Genomic DNA, 18739 nt, shown 5'->3' on the forward strand with positions numbered 1-18739 from the left:
GAGAAAAATTACTTTAAAGCAAATTATCAATTATTTTTCACTGATTCATTCACTGACAAGATGTTTATACCGCCATAGTGCTAATTTGTGATCTGTGCATAATGCAGGTAAATGTGAATAGTGAGGTTGCCACAGGAACAGGACCCAACAAGAAGGTGGCCAAGCGGAATGCAGCTGAGGCGATGCTCCTGCATTTAGGATACAAGGCCTCCACAGTCCCTCAGAGCCCCACTGAGGTACAAACGCCGCTGAACTTCTTGCTCATCATATACATATACAGCCATCCCTCCAGTTAGACTACTCCTGGGTCTCTCTCCAGTGTTCTAGACATTTTCTTTATGCTACTAGAAGGCTATTCGTCCACCGCATTCCTCTGCAAAGGTTGTACCAAAGATTCCTGGACCTACACCTTGATCTGAAAGTAAAATAGGCAAATGCAAATATAAGTCGATAAATATAACGACGGGATATGGGTGGGAAAAGACATTATTAAAAGCATTTATTTTCATATTTGAAACTGTACTTGTTTTTCCTCTTGTGATTTTTAATTAGCATATCTGTGGGTCAGTCAAGTTGGAAGTCGTCATCCCATTTTCTGGTAAATTGATAAATCAAAGAGATAAATCATTAATGGATCATAAAATTGTTGTGCTATTATATTGTCTTCATGCTGTCGTCTTCACAGCGCTATAGAAAATAAAATAGTCTTATTTTTAGATTGTCACAAATTACAGTCCAATTCCTGTTATGTAATCCGTTTATTTTCTCAGAACCAAACGTGTTTTGAAAGCAACCGTTGATTTCAATCTTCATTTACCTTATTGGTTATTACTCTCAGGGCAGGTTTAGATAGTGATATTACACAACCAGGCTTATTGTGGGATCCTAGACGGCTCATTAGTTCGATATTTACAGATGTATGTATTTTATTCATACAGCAATGCACTATAGCTAAATGATGACACTCTGCTTTCAACAGCCTACATATTCATAAGAAAAACTGTCAATATTATGCCTTTACTTATTTTGTCAGCACTGACAAACTGTTCGAAAGCTTCAGCATGTTAGTCTTAGAAAGTGTTGAACCCTGTGTGTGCAGAAAATGCTCCAGTTACGTGTTGATAAGAAAATGATGCAGATTTATTTTCACATCATTGCATGCTGTATGTGTTAGTCCAATAAGCTACTATGTTCTGATGTCTGACGCTTCAGATTAATGACAGTCTTCGGTGCGGAATATAAGCAAGCCTCACTGTTTAAAATAGTTCCTGGCAAGAGACCTTGCCGGTTACCCTTGAGCCAGAGCGTTTAAATGGAATGAAGTTACTGATACATGGCTGTCCATTGGCCTGTCAGCGATAAGAATGATTTGGAACGCCTACTTCTCATTAGGTCCTCAGACAACCCAAAGGATTTTGTCTTGATTGAACTGTGTTTTCCTGGCTCCTAGGACAGGTTGCTTTCTTTATATCTCGTTTTCTTCTTTGCCTGCCCTTCTGTTGGGAGCTTGGATGCACGAACAATCCACCGTGGGATTGTGGTTGATCTGTACAAAAACAAAAGAACTGGCATTTGTTTACAACCATGCCACATGCATGATTATGACTATGCGTGCTGTGTAGACATACATGCCACGTACCGCAGGAGAGGTAACACACTGAATTAGAGACTGCTTTTAGTTACCAAACACTGACAACCCCCCCTAATTAAGAAGCTGGCCTAGACAGACACTCGGCTCCCTAAGCGTCCCGTCTTGTGAGCGTTTGTCTCTTTGTTGCTCCAAACAGTAGGAAGGAACTCGTCTGACATGCGTGAAGAAGCTGTCTGTTCAAGACTCTACATCTCTCTTTCCTCCCCCTTCTTTCCTTCTCTCCACATCACTACAGACGGACAGCAAAGGCTGGAACGGACAAAAGGCGTCATTTACCGAAGCGACAAGTAACAGTGAGTATCAGCACATCCTCCTTTTCCTTCTCCTCCTCTTCTTTGGGTCTCCATCGCTCCCTCCATCCCGCAGGTGGTTTTAGCCGCTGAGACGGCCTGGCGTTTAATCTCTGTGACTGGTCAATGGGCCTCAGACTGTCAGCTTAATCGACCGTGTGTCCTCGTGGGGAGCCTGTGAATTCAGGCTCATTCAAACAGGCTTACAGGGCCGCACACTGAAGCCCTCTGGGGAGTCCCCCCCCCCCCTTGCCTTCCTGTCCAAAAAAAAACAAAAACCATAGCCTTTCACTCAGGATTAACTCACAAGCAAACTGGATTGCAGATGTGCACACACACACACACACACACACACACACACACACATATTCCTGTACACACGTGGACAAAAGGGTGAGCACACATATATATAAAGACACACACACACATATTCCTGTACACACTTGGACAAAGCGGTGAGCACACACCTTTATATACACACACACATTTTATTTTTTTGCAAATTTTGCAATGTTATATTTCCATTGACACACATTCACTGAATATATATTTATTACAAGAATCCACAATCACAACATTGTTCAAGCAGATTGAGCTTGAACAATGTTGTGAAGCCTTTTTAGGTTGTATTTTTGTCACTCAAGCCTAGTGGAGGCCTTTAGCAGGCCTGTCGTGCTCTGATATTCTGTATCCAGCTTATGTCTGGAGTCAAGAATGATTGCGATTCTCCAGTTTTCTCATGCTGAAAAGTACACAACAGATTGGTATAACTAATCATTCTGACTTTATGCTTTGCCAGTAGTGGTTCAGACTTGATTTACAAAATCAAGATGAGAACAGCCTGAAATGATGCCTCACCATAGGTGCTTTAAGGATTATATACTTACTATGAGATCATTACCAGAAGAGCTAACATTTCAGAGGAGTCATAGATTAAAATCAAAAACTGATAAATAAGTGCAGCCAAGACAATTAATAGATCTAAATGCCAATGAAAGGATCTTAAAAACAATTGTAGAGCAGATAGTTAGCCAGTGCAGAGACTAAAACATTGCTACAGTGTGTGCCGTCACTCTGGTACCTGTCAACGACGTTAACATAACATAATGTTTTTGGTGAGGTAACAAATGCAGAAATACACACATCTGTAACCAGTGACATCCTCTATTTTTTTCAAATTCTGTCAAATTCCCTTGTGTATGTAATTTAAATACTTTGTATGAGAGGCAGCCTCCACCAATCACAGTAAAGAAATTCAATAAAGTTTGCCTTACTGAATGCAATGCAGAAACACTTGGCTAAAGAATCATCCAATAAATTGCATACCCCCCCCCCCCCCCCCCACACACACACACTAATTTCTTGTTGGTATAAATGGTTGTAACCATGCTAGCATTAAGACAATTCTCTGCTAAGCTGTCATTGGCAAGATGAAGACAATAAGTAAATGTGTTCCGACCCTTCCATTCTTGGTTTACCATGTAAAGCACACACATTGTAGAAGAGCTCATTGTGTGTGTTGCAGTGTGCGGTTTCGCACTTTGGCCTGTGTGAGCTGTGGGGTACAGTGCTGCAACAGACAGGGTGGGTTAGACAGAAACGGGGGGGGGGGGGGGGGAGGTAGAAGAGAAAGAAGTAAAAGCAGAAAGAAGAAAGTCATTTTTCTCCCTTCTTTTCCCATGGGTATTGCAGCAGGGCTTTTCACTCAAGTTGCCACATTTCATTTCCTGCTGTGCATATTTGTGTGTTTGTGAATGTGTGTCCGTGCACCGTGTGCATGTGTGAACTATGTGAGGGTCTTGCTCCACAGTGGTGATTTATAGCGGTGGGCTCTGGCCCTATCTGTTTTCGATCAGTCTCATGCTTCGCTCTGGCTTCCCTCCAGCGCTCCCCTGGCCCACCGGACGCTGAGTCTGGGTGGGACCCCTCCAAACAGCCTGGAGCCAGCACCATAAGCACACACTCTCCCCTACGCCTTTATCCCCCCCCCCCCCCCATCGCACAGCCTCACTGGTTTCCTCGTTGTTCTCTTCCCGCTCTAACTTCATGTACACAGTTTCACAATCTCTACACGACATCCTCGCACACAAACACACTTTGTCACTCATACTTAATCAGTCTCACTGTCTCTGCTCTTGTCTCTCGCTCTTCTGTCTCTTGTTGTCACGATCTTGCTCACCGTCAACCGACACCAGCTTCAAGCAGTCAATCACACAAATATGCAAACATCCTCACCGGCACGCTCGCACTCTTCGGCAGACAATCACGCACACTCACATGGACTGCATTCACTATCCCATCCCAGCTGCCGCAGTATTCTTTGTCCACAGCTGATGTCATGTTGGCTAACACCTTCCATTTTTTTTCATGATAGATTCAGAATGCACAAGCCTGCGAGTTTTACTTGCGTAAATTCAAATTAAAGTTGTCATCATGATTGGGAGGGGGAAGAAAAAATCCTAGCAGTTGTGTCATTGCTGGCACGAATCAGTTTGTTGTAGTATGAGTAATACGTCCTGGATTTCATTGCTGTTTCCTTCATTTTCTCTGCTCTCCTGGATGTAAACCTTATTGTTCATGATGAGAAATACTGTCTGTAGGTTCCCATAAACCTTAGACCAAGTGCATGAAGGACTCCGTCTATCCATTGATGTTAATGGCTACGCAGCCAGGAAGTGGATAGTCATGCACTTTCTCACAGCTGTTGGGCGGTTGGTCCGTATGCAAATGAAAACTACCACACACAGATGTACAGTATGCGCCAATACACACAGCTGGTCTTCCTTTCTCTGGTGACCTTGGATGGGCTTCTGAGTCCCCGCATGGTTTCCACATTCCCACCTCCTCTTCCATAAGGACTAGCTTGTATACCTTACTCTATCTTCACCTCTTCCCTTTCAATGCAGCCACAAAGTGACCATTTCCCATTCATGAAGTCATACCCGCACTGTTGATATCGGAAGGTGCTTTGTTTGTGCCTGTGTGATTCTGTTTGAAAGTGAGGAAGAAATGGGAAGTGTCCGTTCTCAGAGGACACTTTGATAATGCTTAGTTTTATGTGGTATGGCACATACCACATAAAACTGTCATCTCCGTTTGGTAATGGAATGCTAGTTTGGGAGCCAACACACTTGCTTATGCACACACAGATGCAAGCGCATACACTGGCCTTTCCCCCCCTGTATTTGCTCTTTGCCATTTTTACCTTTTATTGATTTTATAAAAACCTCAAAACATTTTCCATCTATTCAGCCTCTATCTGCTCTTCCAAAATATCTCATCATCTGCCCTTTTTTTCATTCATCCAAACCTTAATATGTATCTCCTTTTCCTTCTCCCATAATCTTTGCTACGTCTCCCTTGATCCCTCCAGCCCCAAAGGGTCTGCTCCACCTGAGTCCTGATGTCTACCAGGAGATGGAGGCCAGCAGGAAGCAGGGCGGAAGCACTTCAGGCCCTGGTGGCAGCAACTACTTGACATCCAAAGACGTGGGCGCCTGCTCGGCCCAGTTACCCCAAGGACACCCTCCATACTACAGTGGCTCAGCTTCCTCAACTAGCCCAACAGCTACCATGGCCAGGGAGCTGCTTCTCAATGGTCAGTCACCTACAGCCGATGCGTCCCTGCCCATGAAGGGAAAGAGCCCGACCGTGGCCTGTGGTGTATCAGTGCAGCCTGCACAGCAGTTGGAGTATCTGGCTCGCATCCAGGGCTTCCAGGTGAGATGCAAAGACGTGATGACACTAATTAATGGGTGGTGGTCTCAAAGGGTATAGAGTTGGAAATGCCAGTATCACTCAAAGTCGTACTGTTTTGGCCGTTTTTCTTACACTTAGACCAAGAAGCAGCGAGGCAAGTGAAATTAATTGTTTAATATTAATTAAAACTAATTCCGTTACCATAGTGGAACGACTTTTCTGTGAGTGAGTACATTTTTGTGTTTTGCACTATATTGGTCTTTTGTTCCTTAGGATTGAAAGCCACATTAAAGATCCCTCCCTGCTGTTCCTGTCATTATGCAGTTGACTAAAACCCACTATTTAGATTGTGGAACATAAGCTTGTATTTAATTTGCTCTCCCATCATTTAGCTCTTAATGTCATCATTTAAAGTCGGTGGAATCGGGCCCTCTGCTGTACAGTTCTACAGTCTGCACACATGCTTCAGCTGCAGCACAAATGTTGGCGTGACCATGCATAAATAAAACATCCTCCGCACACAAGCACACCGCCGATATGAGAGGCATGATTTTGTAAGGAAACGTATCTAGGTTGACATTGCATATTAATGAAGAAGGGAGGCGTGAGAGAGGCGATCTTATGGAACGATTGGACTCGTGAAGTAGGGAGTGAGTCGTACATGTTGATAACACACTATCCGTCTTCTGTTTCTCGCTGTGGACGTTATTGGCAGGCTATGAAATTAGAGCTGGAACTAAACCTCACAAGTGCTTCTGTCATTACCTGTCTGGACACACACGGAACGGAAACACACACTTGCTGTTAGCAGGCTGTGTGTGTGTGTGAGTGAGTGAGAAACGGAGGACTAGCCCATGTCTGTTTTAATCAGTTCCGGCCGATCTACGGTACATACCATCCCACTGATACTAGCGCCTGTTCGTTTTAGCTGCAGATGCTTTTTATCATTTTAAGAGAAAACATTTTATTTTAACCTGCTGAGGGTTCCTTTGAAAGGCCTTTGTTATTGCTGTTAGCCTTCCTGTGTGTGTAACCTGAGAGAGTTCTGCAGCCTGGCCAAGCCCAAACACAGATATGCACACACAGCAGGTTCCGTTTAGGGGGAAAGGAAAAGTTGGGCCTAGGTGGAGAAAAGTCTTTCTCATTCTCTAAAAACAATATCACATATAATAATATACACATAGATCTATCTCTATAATATAAGATAGGTGCTCAAGATGTTGAGAAATGATGTGTATCTTTGTTTTTACATGCATCAATCGGTATGCACTCAAGTATCAATCACAGGTTTTGAAGCAGCGGCATCAGGCTTGAATCGAGACTTCCCGACAATGTGGGTACGAGTGAGCATCTGTTTCATGTGTGCGTGTAATGAGAACATTTTCATTTTGTTGTCTATAGAGTCGTGTTATGCAGACCTTTTAAGGATTATGTATACTCATGTGTATTTGTGGTATAAACCAAGACATATTAAAAATGGATTTTACAAGAAAAGAAATGCCCTTGACTGCTTTTCCATTGCCTACGTAATACACTGTTTTGTGTCAAACTGTTTTTCCGCTTTCCACACTCCACAACATGCAAGATTCTCTGCTAGTAATTATTATTTTTTAAGTAATTTGATAATAATCTCCTTGTCTGATTAGTAACTTTGTTTTGGTCATTTCATTTTGTGACGCAAGTGAGGGGATTACAGCGACGAGCCAACACTGGATTAAAGCAACTAAGTAAAGCGCTGCGGACATTCTCTTAGTGTCTGTTTCATCCATCCAGCCTCACAAAGGCCTGAGCCTACCTGCTAAGCCCTTTTGATTTGATTGGAAAATAGCCTCTGGTGAAGGCTCCAACTGGATAAGCAACAGTGTGTTGTACTCATGCCAGTTTTGAGCAAGGATGCTGGCACTTACTCCTGTGTGTGTGTATTTCCTATTAATTTGGCTGGTGTGTTGTTGGCACAGCGGGTATGAGCGCTGGAAGTAGGGCAGAAACAAAGAAGCAGGGGGTAATGGACAACACATGGACCAGGGATAAACCAATGAGTAAGAGCCATGTATGAGATTCTCCCTCTTTTACTTTGTTCCCATCTCTCTCTCTCTCTCTCTCTCTCCTTCTCTCTGCTATCTTTAATCACCTCTTTCACATCAGCCTCATTTCCTCTGTTCTCATTTCTTCTGTTTTATTAATTTCTTTCCCCGCTTATACATTTTGAAGTAGTTGAAGGGTTTGATCCCAGCGTTGCACTCACCAGCTGCCTGTTACCTCACCTCAATGTGAGCAGGAACATAAGGGATTGATGGAAATCTGTTTTTTTTTCTTTGTCTTTTTAAGCATTGCACACCTGCACTGAGACAAATCTACTATATCAGAGTGGATTTAGTCATTCCTTCACACCAGTATACAACAATTCTTTTTTTTAACGCTGGCGTATTTATCAGAACGCCTCTGTTTGTTCAGGTCTGAATATAGAGGCAGAAGCGGAGTTATTTAGTGGATGAGAGGGGAAGAGAGAAAGGAAGTGTGAATGAATGACTTCAGGGTGTTTTTGTTGGAGTGTGTGCCAGTACTATTTGATGCACACTACTGGGTTGACAGCAATGAAAGTGGAGCATGTGTATTGTCTCCCTAGCAACATCAGTAGCCAGTGGTGGCCATTTGTGCAGCCTGGCCTCATTGAGCCGGTTGTACATATTCATGTTTCATGGTTCAGCTTTTCTTTGTGGGAAGAAGAAGAATGTGTAATTTCATTGTCGCTTTAAATTCGGTCCACTACGTTTAACGGTCGTGTGCATGGTAAAGAGTTCGACCAGACTGGGGAGCATTCACGGCCTGCATAAAACATAACCAGACTAGAAAAGCAGTCGGAGAGCGCAAACCTCCGCCAAGCCGCTCATTCCTCTCGTAATTGGATTTACAGCAGAAATGATTTTTATTTTATTTACATTTTTAAATTCACTGACTATAAAACATACAATAGCAATTGAATTCACACTGACATCATTAGTGCAGTAGTTATGTTATTAAAAAATATATTTTTGTATCCAGACAGGTATCTGGATCACTCTCAAAATTTAAAGGGATCCAAATTATACCAAGACCCATCTTCAGATTTTTTTTCATCAAGATCTATGCAGCAGTCTTTTCCTAATCCTGCTAACAGTCAAACAAACGAACCCCGTCAAAGACACATCCTCCTTGGCGGAGGAAATTATTCATATGATTTGACAATAAATGCATTTAAAATTTTCAAAACATGAGTGCTTGATCCTCTCGTCTGTGAGTCATTAAAGTTGAACCAAAAAACGTGGGGCTAGATGTCGTGAGTGACGCAGGATATTGCTAAAATGGTTAATATCCCTTTTCAAATGGCCATCGAAGATCCCCGTACACTTATGACATCGCAGGCTGTGTCTGGTAGAGTTGAACGGTATCTACTCTATCCATCAGCTCTGACCACCTGCTAAATCCAGATGCAATAGCACAGCAGAGATAACGAATGGCTGAGTTACGTTGTCTACCCATGGCTGACTTAACTTGGGAGGCGGACTGACAGGAAAGGGAGGGCCCACACTCTTTTCTGTTGGAAACCCCATGTCAATGAAAACACGATCCTTGGCGGGTGTCTGGTGTTGAAATCCATTTAGTACAGTTCCCAGGATTTCCCACACTTTCACATTGTTTGTTCTTCTCTCTCGCCGCTTCCTTCTTGGTCTGTGTAGAAAAGCTCTGTCAGATGGTGACGACTACACCTTGTACCACTCCTACCGGTTTCTACCCCCCCCCCCCCCCCCCCTCCCCTTCCCTTTTGTTCAAAGATTCTTTAACAGTTTGTGTCCTCCTTCTTCGTCATCATCTAATTCCTCTACTCTCTGTTTACGCTGGGATTTGAATTAGAAAATTCATTTTGGGATGGCTAATCCCACCACGTTTGATTTCTGCGGCGGGATGATGGCTTCCAGCTGGGTTCTGTGGCATATTTGTGTGAAGAGCAATCTCCAAAACAAGTTCTGTCAGCGGGATAAATCAGAGCGTAAATGCTTTGCTGGCTTGGTACATGGTCTCTCTGCGTGCATGGTGGCCCATGGTGTGCGTGTCGGAGCACATGCCTGTGCCTTTGTGTGTTTGGCAAAAATGAGTGATGATGTTTTTACGACACAATGAAGCCCATTTGAAAACACTTGAATCAAATTCCCTTGAATGCTGAAACGGCGTCATGCAAATTTTAATTTAAAGCATAGCTTTTTTCTTCTTAACTTGCTTTTGTTCTTATTTTGTCATAATATTGATCACTTCATTGATCCACTGGAGAGTGGATAGTGTGGCAGCGTCGCCCCAGCCCCAGTGTTGGAATGATATTCTGTTTGTAATCCAAACGGTCCTTTTCATTATCTGCTCAACATCTGTTGTTGTAGAAATGTCTTAACCGGTTTTCTCCGAAAGTAAATAAATCCACCTAGTCTGGAAAACTTCTCAGGAAAAACAAGACAGAGACATCACTGATCCTCCTTTTTTATGTGAAGCTGTGGTTAGTTTGATGGCTGTAGTCTGATTTGTTTTTATGGGAGTGAAAACGACTGAGCTTTTTTCATCTTTTGTGGAAGATTTTCATTAAATTGCACTTAAGCACTTGAAAGATTTTACATAGAAAAAGACAGAAGAGCAGGTGAATCGGGAAATGACTTTGGAAATATGAGTCACAAATCCTTCTCTTACCTACGGTATAAACATTTACTCGTCTTTCGCTATCCTTGGAGAAAGAAGTGCTTCATAATATCAGTAATGTTTGAAGTATCAACTTCACATTGTTAGAAAACGCCCAGACCTTTCAACCATTTCACAATCGCATGAAACAATTTTAAGAGAAATTATTTAGCCTGGTTTGCCGCCAGTTTATAATAAACATACTACACTAAAATTCGGACTCCATCATTTTGCTTTTAATCTGTAAAGCATATCCTTGTTTTCTTTTTTCTTGTTTTAATTTCCTAACACTAGAATCCATTTAGTTTTATGAGTTAGTTCATTCGTATCTTTTGTTAGAATTTGGATCTTCTTTTGTCTAAGTTGCCTAAACCTTTTGGCATTAGAAGTGAAACGTGTATTATCGTGTGCTGTAAACCCCACCGACCCCTGAGGTTTCCACTGAAGTGGCTCAATGTGGATCTTTAATTGCTTCCCAACACTAATAGTGTTGCTCAAATGGGGAGGGCCTGTTTATTTTAGTGAAGTGGAAGTTTTTTCTGTACTTGGTAACTGACCACAGCTTGTGCCAAGATTAGTCTGGAATGTTGCCTGCATGTGTTTCGTCTGCGTTTTTTGTTCTCTTTTGGATTATTGTTATGCATATGAATATGTTGGCACTTTTGTGTGAGCACGTCTGCATGATTGCTGCAATTGGAATTGTGTTTTCAGTTTGTGCATGTTTGTGGTTGTTCAACTGAAGAGGAGCTGTCCAGCTTTAGATGTCAGAGGTCGTTCCACATTAGTGCTGGCAATCAATCGCAGGCTTTGCATAACCCTCCTGCTTCTTTGTCTCTGAAGGAAGTGGATTAGAGACTGTTTTCTGAGTTGGGACCTGGGATGATTAGCCTGGCCTGTTTAGAATGCATGCGCTCACAGATGCATACAAACATGCCCTCAAAATGGACAGCCTGAATGGCTGAATGGACATTTTGTCTTTAAGATGCTCGTTATTTCACTTTCTGCCAAGTTATTGCAAAACACCGATTCTCCGTTGATGCTTTTGTAGCAGGCAACCTTCTGTCTGCTGGAGTCATTTGAAATTCCCCACTGTAATCAGAAACTTGTACCATTTTATACATATTTCAAAACATTTATTTTGTCATGTCAGGTCACAAAATGGCTTGTATTATATTGAATAACCTATTTATTGAAATAAATTATTTCATTGTTACACAAGCTTTTAGTGTGACAGACTTCCTCATCTTCAAAGACACCATCCCAATGATGTGTTTCAGCAACTGAACATGGATGATTGTATGGGCATACCGTCCGTGTCCATATATCTCCTACTGGACGGCACAAGCGAAGGGCCTCATCCTCCACTGAAGTCCTGACCACTAGCAGTAGATGAACCAAACAAAAGGCCTGCCAAATAGACCACATGATTACAGCACAGTCTCCCAACCGCAGGCCCAAAGAAACCAGCATATCCAGCAGTCACGAATAAAAACGGTTGCAATGATTCTTATTTTAATGTTAACACTTAAAAGCGCCCAGTACTGTTCTCCTGGTTATGGGACCAGCTGTATTTCCTTCTTGTGTACATTTATGAACTTAATGTTACCAAATTATTATTTCTTGTTAATGTCTGCAGAATTTATTAGAGATACGCTTGTCAGCGAGGGCTTTTACCACATCTCGCTTTACTACATCCATCATTCATACACATAACAGGTAGCATTCCACAATTTATGGCTACTCCATCAGGTGTGTATACGTGTATGTGCACAGCGATGAGTCTGTGTCTACACATGTCCTCTGCATAACAGCACATATCTCTGCATGTTCATCTGTGTTTAACATGTGTCATAATGGGTCTGCATCTTAATGAGCTTCTGGATGGCTTGAGAGTCCGTAAAGGTTACCACATATGCTAAATTATTCAGAAAGACAAACACACAAACCCATTCTGGAAGCTTTTAGTCACCGCTCATTGTCACTTGTGTTTCTGTGCATGTACGTGCATGCGTATAAGTGCAGCGTGCATACTGAAAAAAAACACAATAGACTTCATCAGATTAAACTTGGACCCAATCAGGAGAATACGCGCTTGTATTGTGATGTGCATTTTCTGTTGATTAGAAGAATGTAATAACTTCACTGTCCTCAGCCAACAAAAATATACACAGAGAAAACCAACACCCACACTACATTTTACAGATGCTGACGTCAAACTGTTTTCAACTCATCCTGTAATTTTAGATATTTTATCGAAAGGATTTGTGTATCCGAGTTACAGTAGTCGCTGTTATTCGTTTCACTCATCATAGATCAGAAACTGAGGAACAGGCCTTTTTTATGGCAGATTTGAAACGCATTTACTGGCTGTTTTATTCTCAGAATGTTATTCCTCCACACAGTACTTCCAGTAATTCCTGCCACTGTCCTGGACATAATCTGGCCAGGAGAGCACATGTACATGTACACACACATTGTATAAGTGAGAGACAGTGAGAAGTAGGGCAGACAAGCAGGCGGGTATTGCTGAAGCAGGTTGGACCAGACTCTCCCAGCGGAGCGTCGTGTTATAACAGTCCTGATTGCAGGGCATTTAAGAATGCCTGCAGAGTTAACCTCTCAATGATGAGGGGTCACAAGTGATGTCATCATCACCGCCTCAAATGCCCCCCCCCCCCCCCTCCAATTGCTCATGCATGTTTTTGCAATCGTTTCCCTCAATTGTGATCTCGTTATGGTGTAGGGAAATTCTCTTGCGTTGGCAATCAGACTTGAAAGATTTCAAGTCAACGGTGTGCCATGGGCCAAACGCAAATGCTTCTGCTGACTTGGTGATCTTCTTCTTCTGGTGATTGGTGAAAAGTCTGGGGTAACTAATGTTTCCTTCCTCTGCTCTCTCTTTCAGGTGCAGTACAGTGACGCACAAAGTGGTAAAGATTTTGTCACCTATCTGACACTCTCCCCTGTGCAAATGACTTTCCACGGCACCGGAAGCACCCTCCAAGCCAGCCATGACCAGGTGTGTGGGAGGATCGGGGTGTGTGTGTGCCGGTTCTATAAATGTGAAGGGAGAGTGAGTGTCTGACTTTTGTTAAAGGTACGATGACCCTCAGAAAGTGGGCTTACGATGGTCTGATGTCAGTCAGCTGGTTTTAGCAATGCGAGCAGGTATCATTACACGTAGAAGTGATTGTGGGTGGTTCATCTCTTATTTTCTACTCAATAGAGACCAACCAGTACTGCCAGTATTAATATTGTAATATATTGTCATATGAATTGATTTTAATATTAAATGTATAAATAGAATAAATACTTTGTAATATGAGATGTCTGCTAAGATACATCTGGTTAAATACAATTTACATTCGAGCAATGAAGCTCAATGATGACGCTCTGCAATTATTATACAGTAAACGGCAACGTTTTGACCAACATCATGATGAGGGGGACACTGTCAGGAAGACACTCCTCCTTGGAGTCCACTTACACTGGGTTCGGTGAAGTGTAGCGTATCATGTAGTGCTCTGTATATAGGGCAAAGCCTCGGCTCATGGTTTTAATATTGAACAGCAGGACAGCAGAGGCACCTGTGCTAATAATAACTCCTCAACAAGCTTCCTGTCCGCCTGGTCCACCTGCATACAGTTCTGTAGGATTCTAATATCAGAAAGAGAAGCTCCACAGCTTGTGGCGTTACCCGCCTCTCTCCCTCGCTCGCTAGTTTTCTGACTCCCTCGCTCTCTCTCACATGCTTCTCTGTTTTCAGATGGAGGTTCTTTGTCTTGTGTTGCCCAAGCAGAAAACCAGTTGCTTACATTCTATCATTTAAACATAGGAAGCCCTTTTATTCAGCATTCTTCAAAGCTTTAATAAAGGGCCGACCCGGACCCTGAATGGGCCAGCTGACGGGGGGCTAGTGCCGCCACTGCTAACTGAGAGCCAAGCCAAAATAGGCCAGGCAGGTCTTGTACTCGGGACCTGTTGTTGCCAGGAGCACTGGGGCATGACCGACTGTTAGAGAAGGCCTCTCTTCTTCTCCTCTCAGTACAGTGAGGAGTTTGACCACAAAGGGAGCACCTAACAATAAGGGGTCACCATCAGCAGCCCTCAAAGCGCAACGCTCTTTGAACAAAGTAAGACTGAAGGCATCCTGCCTTTGTTTTTTGGGGGTTGTGCACGGACTCTGGCAGCTGTGAGATGGGCCTGTTCTTGTGAGCAAGGCAAAAAAATAAACATAGTTCTGACAGAATCCCAGGCATCCTGTTGCACGTGCATTCAGATCGATCCATCACTTCATCAAGAAACAATTTGCAGGTAATCCGTGTGTTTCTTCTGTTGCATGTTGGGCTTGGCCCCCGTGCGCAGAAACACCATCTTACAATTTACTTTGTGCGGTTAGATATCGTGTGTATATATAATGAGATGAGTGGATCTCTTCCCTAGGAGTTGGTGAAGGTCTTTCCTGGTGCGTCTCTGTTAACATGTTTAATACTAACTCTGTGGGAATCAGAATCATCCATGTCTTGATTGATGACCCATCTATTTCTTATTGTAATTTGTTTATTCTTGCGGTTTTGTCTTTATTTGGAAACAGGAGAAAGTCTTAACCAAACACTGATTTTGAGTCGTTGATTAAGTGTCAGGAATATATTTCAATTCGGTTGAATTAAAAATAAAAATGGCAGATTTTTTTTTTTTATTATTTTCTCCAGATTGTCCGGTTTCCTCCCACCTCCAAAAACATGCAATTTAGGTGAATTGGTTACTCCAAATTGTCCGTAATGTACGAGTGCTTACGTGAATGATTGTCTGTCTTTGTGTGGCCCTGTGAGATGCGCTGGCGACGTGTCTGAGATGTACCCTGCCTCTCGCCCATAGCAAGCTGGGAAAGGCTCCAGGAATTTATGTGACCCGCAAATATATATATATATATATATACATGTATATGTGTATTTCATACCAGCAGGGTCTGTGTGAAAAAGCATTTGTCCCCTAAGAAACTAAGTCCTAAAACATCCAAACTGCATTCAGAACTGGTTGCATTTAGACTGGACACACCCAGCCCTGATTGCTACCAGCCCTGTTCAATAAAATCATCACTTCAATAGTCCAAGCATGAAGTTGGCTAGTAGATCCTTCCATTTGCACACCATATCAAAATGGGAAAAAGGTGATTGAAATACATCAGTCTGGGAAGCATTACAAAGCTATTTCTAAGACTGTGTTATCCACAGTGAAAGAACGTTGCCTTCAAATGAAGAAGACTTGGAACACCATTGATCCTCCCAGACTGTTCTGGCATTCCAAAAATCTTCCAAATTACCGGTACTCAAAGTGAATAGATCTTATGTTTTGGATTGCTTTGTTCAGGAGCCGAGTACATTCTCACACCGGTGATTAAGGCATTGTAGAACCTTTTGGCCATATTATATTAAGTTGCCATTTAAAACTTGCATTTTCGTATCATCAATGTTGTTTGTAAATGAATGACCCAACATTCAGTATGACCTGAGTGTGGACACGCACACACACACACACCAAACAACTCCAGAGGAGGTCTAATATTTTTTCACAGCGCACAGCAAACGCTATTTGTTTGACCCCTTGAATTTGCATATCGTTAACTGACTGAGTCCAGTGTGATAATTGGAAGAGAGAGTTGATTAGCCATTAAAAGTAAAGCGTTGATGATCTGACCTTAACATTTCGGTATAGCGTTCTGTTCCACAGTAAACGCTAATGATTGAGAGCAGATGTGTTGTCATTGCAATTTTTTACAATGGTCTGCTCTTTATCAACAAGTGCAAACACACACACACACACACACACACACACACAGGAGCAGCATAATCCTTGGCCTTGTGTAGACATTCCTGGAGGGCCTGTATGTGTGAGAGATATACAGCTGAGTGCTCTCTTTGACCTTAAGTGCCATCTACTTTGTGCCATCTGCCAAACACATGTTAGCCCATAGACCAAACATGTTTGTCAACATCGTCCGCATATTGAAATCTAAGGCTGTCTTCATGCTATGTGGCTCAAGCGACCCAATGTCTTTTTTCTCTAATGTAGAAGGAAAGATTCTCTTAAGATCAGATTTTCTCAGATGGACTTTGGACTCTTTCGAATGTGGAAGTAGATCAGAATCAGATATGTGCATTTGTGTCCGTCATTCAAGCAGACACATTGGATTTTCTCATTTTTTTGATGTGAGATTGTAAATTGTTTGTATGCACGTAAAACCTCAGTTTCCAGATTCAGCGGCAGGTTTTATTTTTGCCCTGTTTGATGCACCTCTGGACTTGCAGGTTAGTCCATGTCCACAGGCTCTGTCTTGCAGCCTATTCAAGACTCTCAAGGTCATATGATTTTTGCATATTAGAATCTATATGCTTAATTGATCTGTGAATTACAACGCCAAATTGAGGGCCATTTCGCTGGGGTTTAGTTAGGTTACATGCTTTTTAGACAGGCGGATTTCTGTGTTTGTTCTGCAGACCTGAAGTAACTCTGTGGCAGTCCCTCTGTGGCGGCAGTGGGACACCAGGGGGGCCGAGCCCCACCAAGCTGTGTGTGAGGTGTCGCTGGTCCAACATGAACGGTCTACAATCGAAGATGACAGGGTGACTGTTGTCTGCCACTGGACGCAGTGCATGTGTGAGTGTGTTAGTTGGCAGCAGTGGGGTGGGGGGGTTACTTTGCGTGCAGTAATGTCCTCAGCTGAGCCACCCCACTGCCCGGGGGCCCTGTCTCCCAGATTGTCAGCTGTGGCTGTTTAGCTTTCCTGCCGCAAGAGCGCATTTTGACTGATTTGATATGACATGTGCATCAGGATTAAAATGTGTCTTCGACATACTTTCAGGTAGTGAGTCCTTCTACTTTGGATTGACTCTTTCTGGAGATGTTTTTCATCCATTGTTCTAGCCCTGCAAAGTCTCCCTGGCAAATTTATTTGATCTTTTCTTTACGTTTTTTTTAGTATGTCATGATAGAAGCCACAAATGATCCTATATTGGTGAAGTGCTGCTTGAACGGCGAGGGATAGAAACGTTTTTTACACCCGAGCATCTTATCTTCAATGCTCATCAATTAATACAGGAATTTGAAACAAATGTATATTCTAGTCGTGTTTATGGAATGATATTTTCACGTTGGGTTCATGATATTGGATTATTGATCATTGAATTCAAACATCAGTCTTGAAAAAGGATTATTATGCCTGTATAGGAAACAAAGGATTAAAAAAAGTGTGAGTGTGAGGATAACCACTGTTGGGGCGTAAATATATTTACATGTACATGTCCTTATTAAATATGAATGAGAGAGCAAAGAGTAACAGCAGGGGGGTGTGGTAGCACTGAGAGCACAGACAGAGCTGATTCATAGTGTGGTGGCTGCTGGGATGGTCTTCAGAGATCCCCCATGGAGCCCAGGAGAACAGCGGGAAGAGGGGCGGAGGGAGTACAAGTCTCGTGTTTGAAGTCTTTCCTTCCCAACTGGGGCACAGACGTTACCCAACGCTGGGCTCCTCTCAGGGGGTCCTACAGGAGTATTACCCAACCAGGCAGGCAGCTGTCCGACAGCCTCTTCTCTCTTCTTATCTGTCTCGTCTGTCTCCTCTTTATGTGCCTGTGTTGTGTAACCAAACACAGCACCTGGATGTATCCTAAATCACTGTATGTGGAGACAAAATGGGAAAATCGTTCCTAACCCGAACATTTTAGTCAAGGCGTAAATTGCCAAAAGCTGGAAAAGACTCAGCAACCCTTTGGCTTACATAAAGACACAGCTGAGTGTAATGATCCAGAACTTTGGCCTGCAGAAGTGTTCATCTGTTCCTGTGAGCCGAGCCAATTAAAAAGCTCCCCAGCTACATGCAACAAGTGGAAACATAATGCAAGTACTGTTAAAGTCCAGATAAGAAAAGATAGCAAAGGGGCATTTAAAAGAGATTGGACAACCCAAAGGTGAACAACTCAGGGCTCGCTGTATACTGTAGACCTTGTAGCTGAGCGCGTCTGTACAGTCAGGAACATTTTTAAAGAGCCTTGAATTTCTGAAAGACAGTCCTTTATGTGTGGGTTTTGTTCTGTGGTTTGTGGATGAAAAACTTTCAAGGACAAACCATATTTGAAGTGAAATGTCTGACTTGCTATCCCAGCTTTAAAAAAAAAAAAACGAAACTGTCACCCAATTTCTTTGCCGGAATGTTGCTCGTACTTTTGACTGACACAAACTTTGGTTTATTTAAATAAGGGCTCAGCAAAAAAAAAAAAGTTGCTTATCTTCTTTAGATGATCAAAATCAGTTTAAAGAAATACATATATATATTATGACGGTTATAATCAGAATTTGTATAACTCTTATTCTTTTATTAGATGAGGGGGTGGGGCTAACAGAC

General features: G+C 42.6%; 1 protein-coding gene across 1 annotated transcript in view; it reads left to right on the forward strand.

The window, feature by feature from the left end:
• Positions 1 to 18739, forward strand: part of LOC137913836 (double-stranded RNA-binding protein Staufen homolog 2-like) — a 58128-nt gene that overhangs the window by 24259 nt on the left and 15130 nt on the right. The window contains exons 9-12 of the mRNA XM_068757469.1: positions 108 to 236; positions 1887 to 1944; positions 5315 to 5661; positions 13244 to 13357. Of these exons, the coding sequence (XP_068613570.1) occupies positions 108 to 236; positions 1887 to 1944; positions 5315 to 5661; positions 13244 to 13357 (648 nt within the window). The remainder of the gene's footprint in view (positions 1 to 107; positions 237 to 1886; positions 1945 to 5314; positions 5662 to 13243; positions 13358 to 18739) is intronic.

The sequence above is a fragment of the Brachionichthys hirsutus genome, unplaced genomic scaffold (assembly GCF_040956055.1).
Source record: "Brachionichthys hirsutus isolate HB-005 unplaced genomic scaffold, CSIRO-AGI_Bhir_v1 contig_424, whole genome shotgun sequence".
In the NCBI taxonomy this organism is placed as follows: Eukaryota; Metazoa; Chordata; class Actinopteri; order Lophiiformes; family Brachionichthyidae; genus Brachionichthys; species Brachionichthys hirsutus.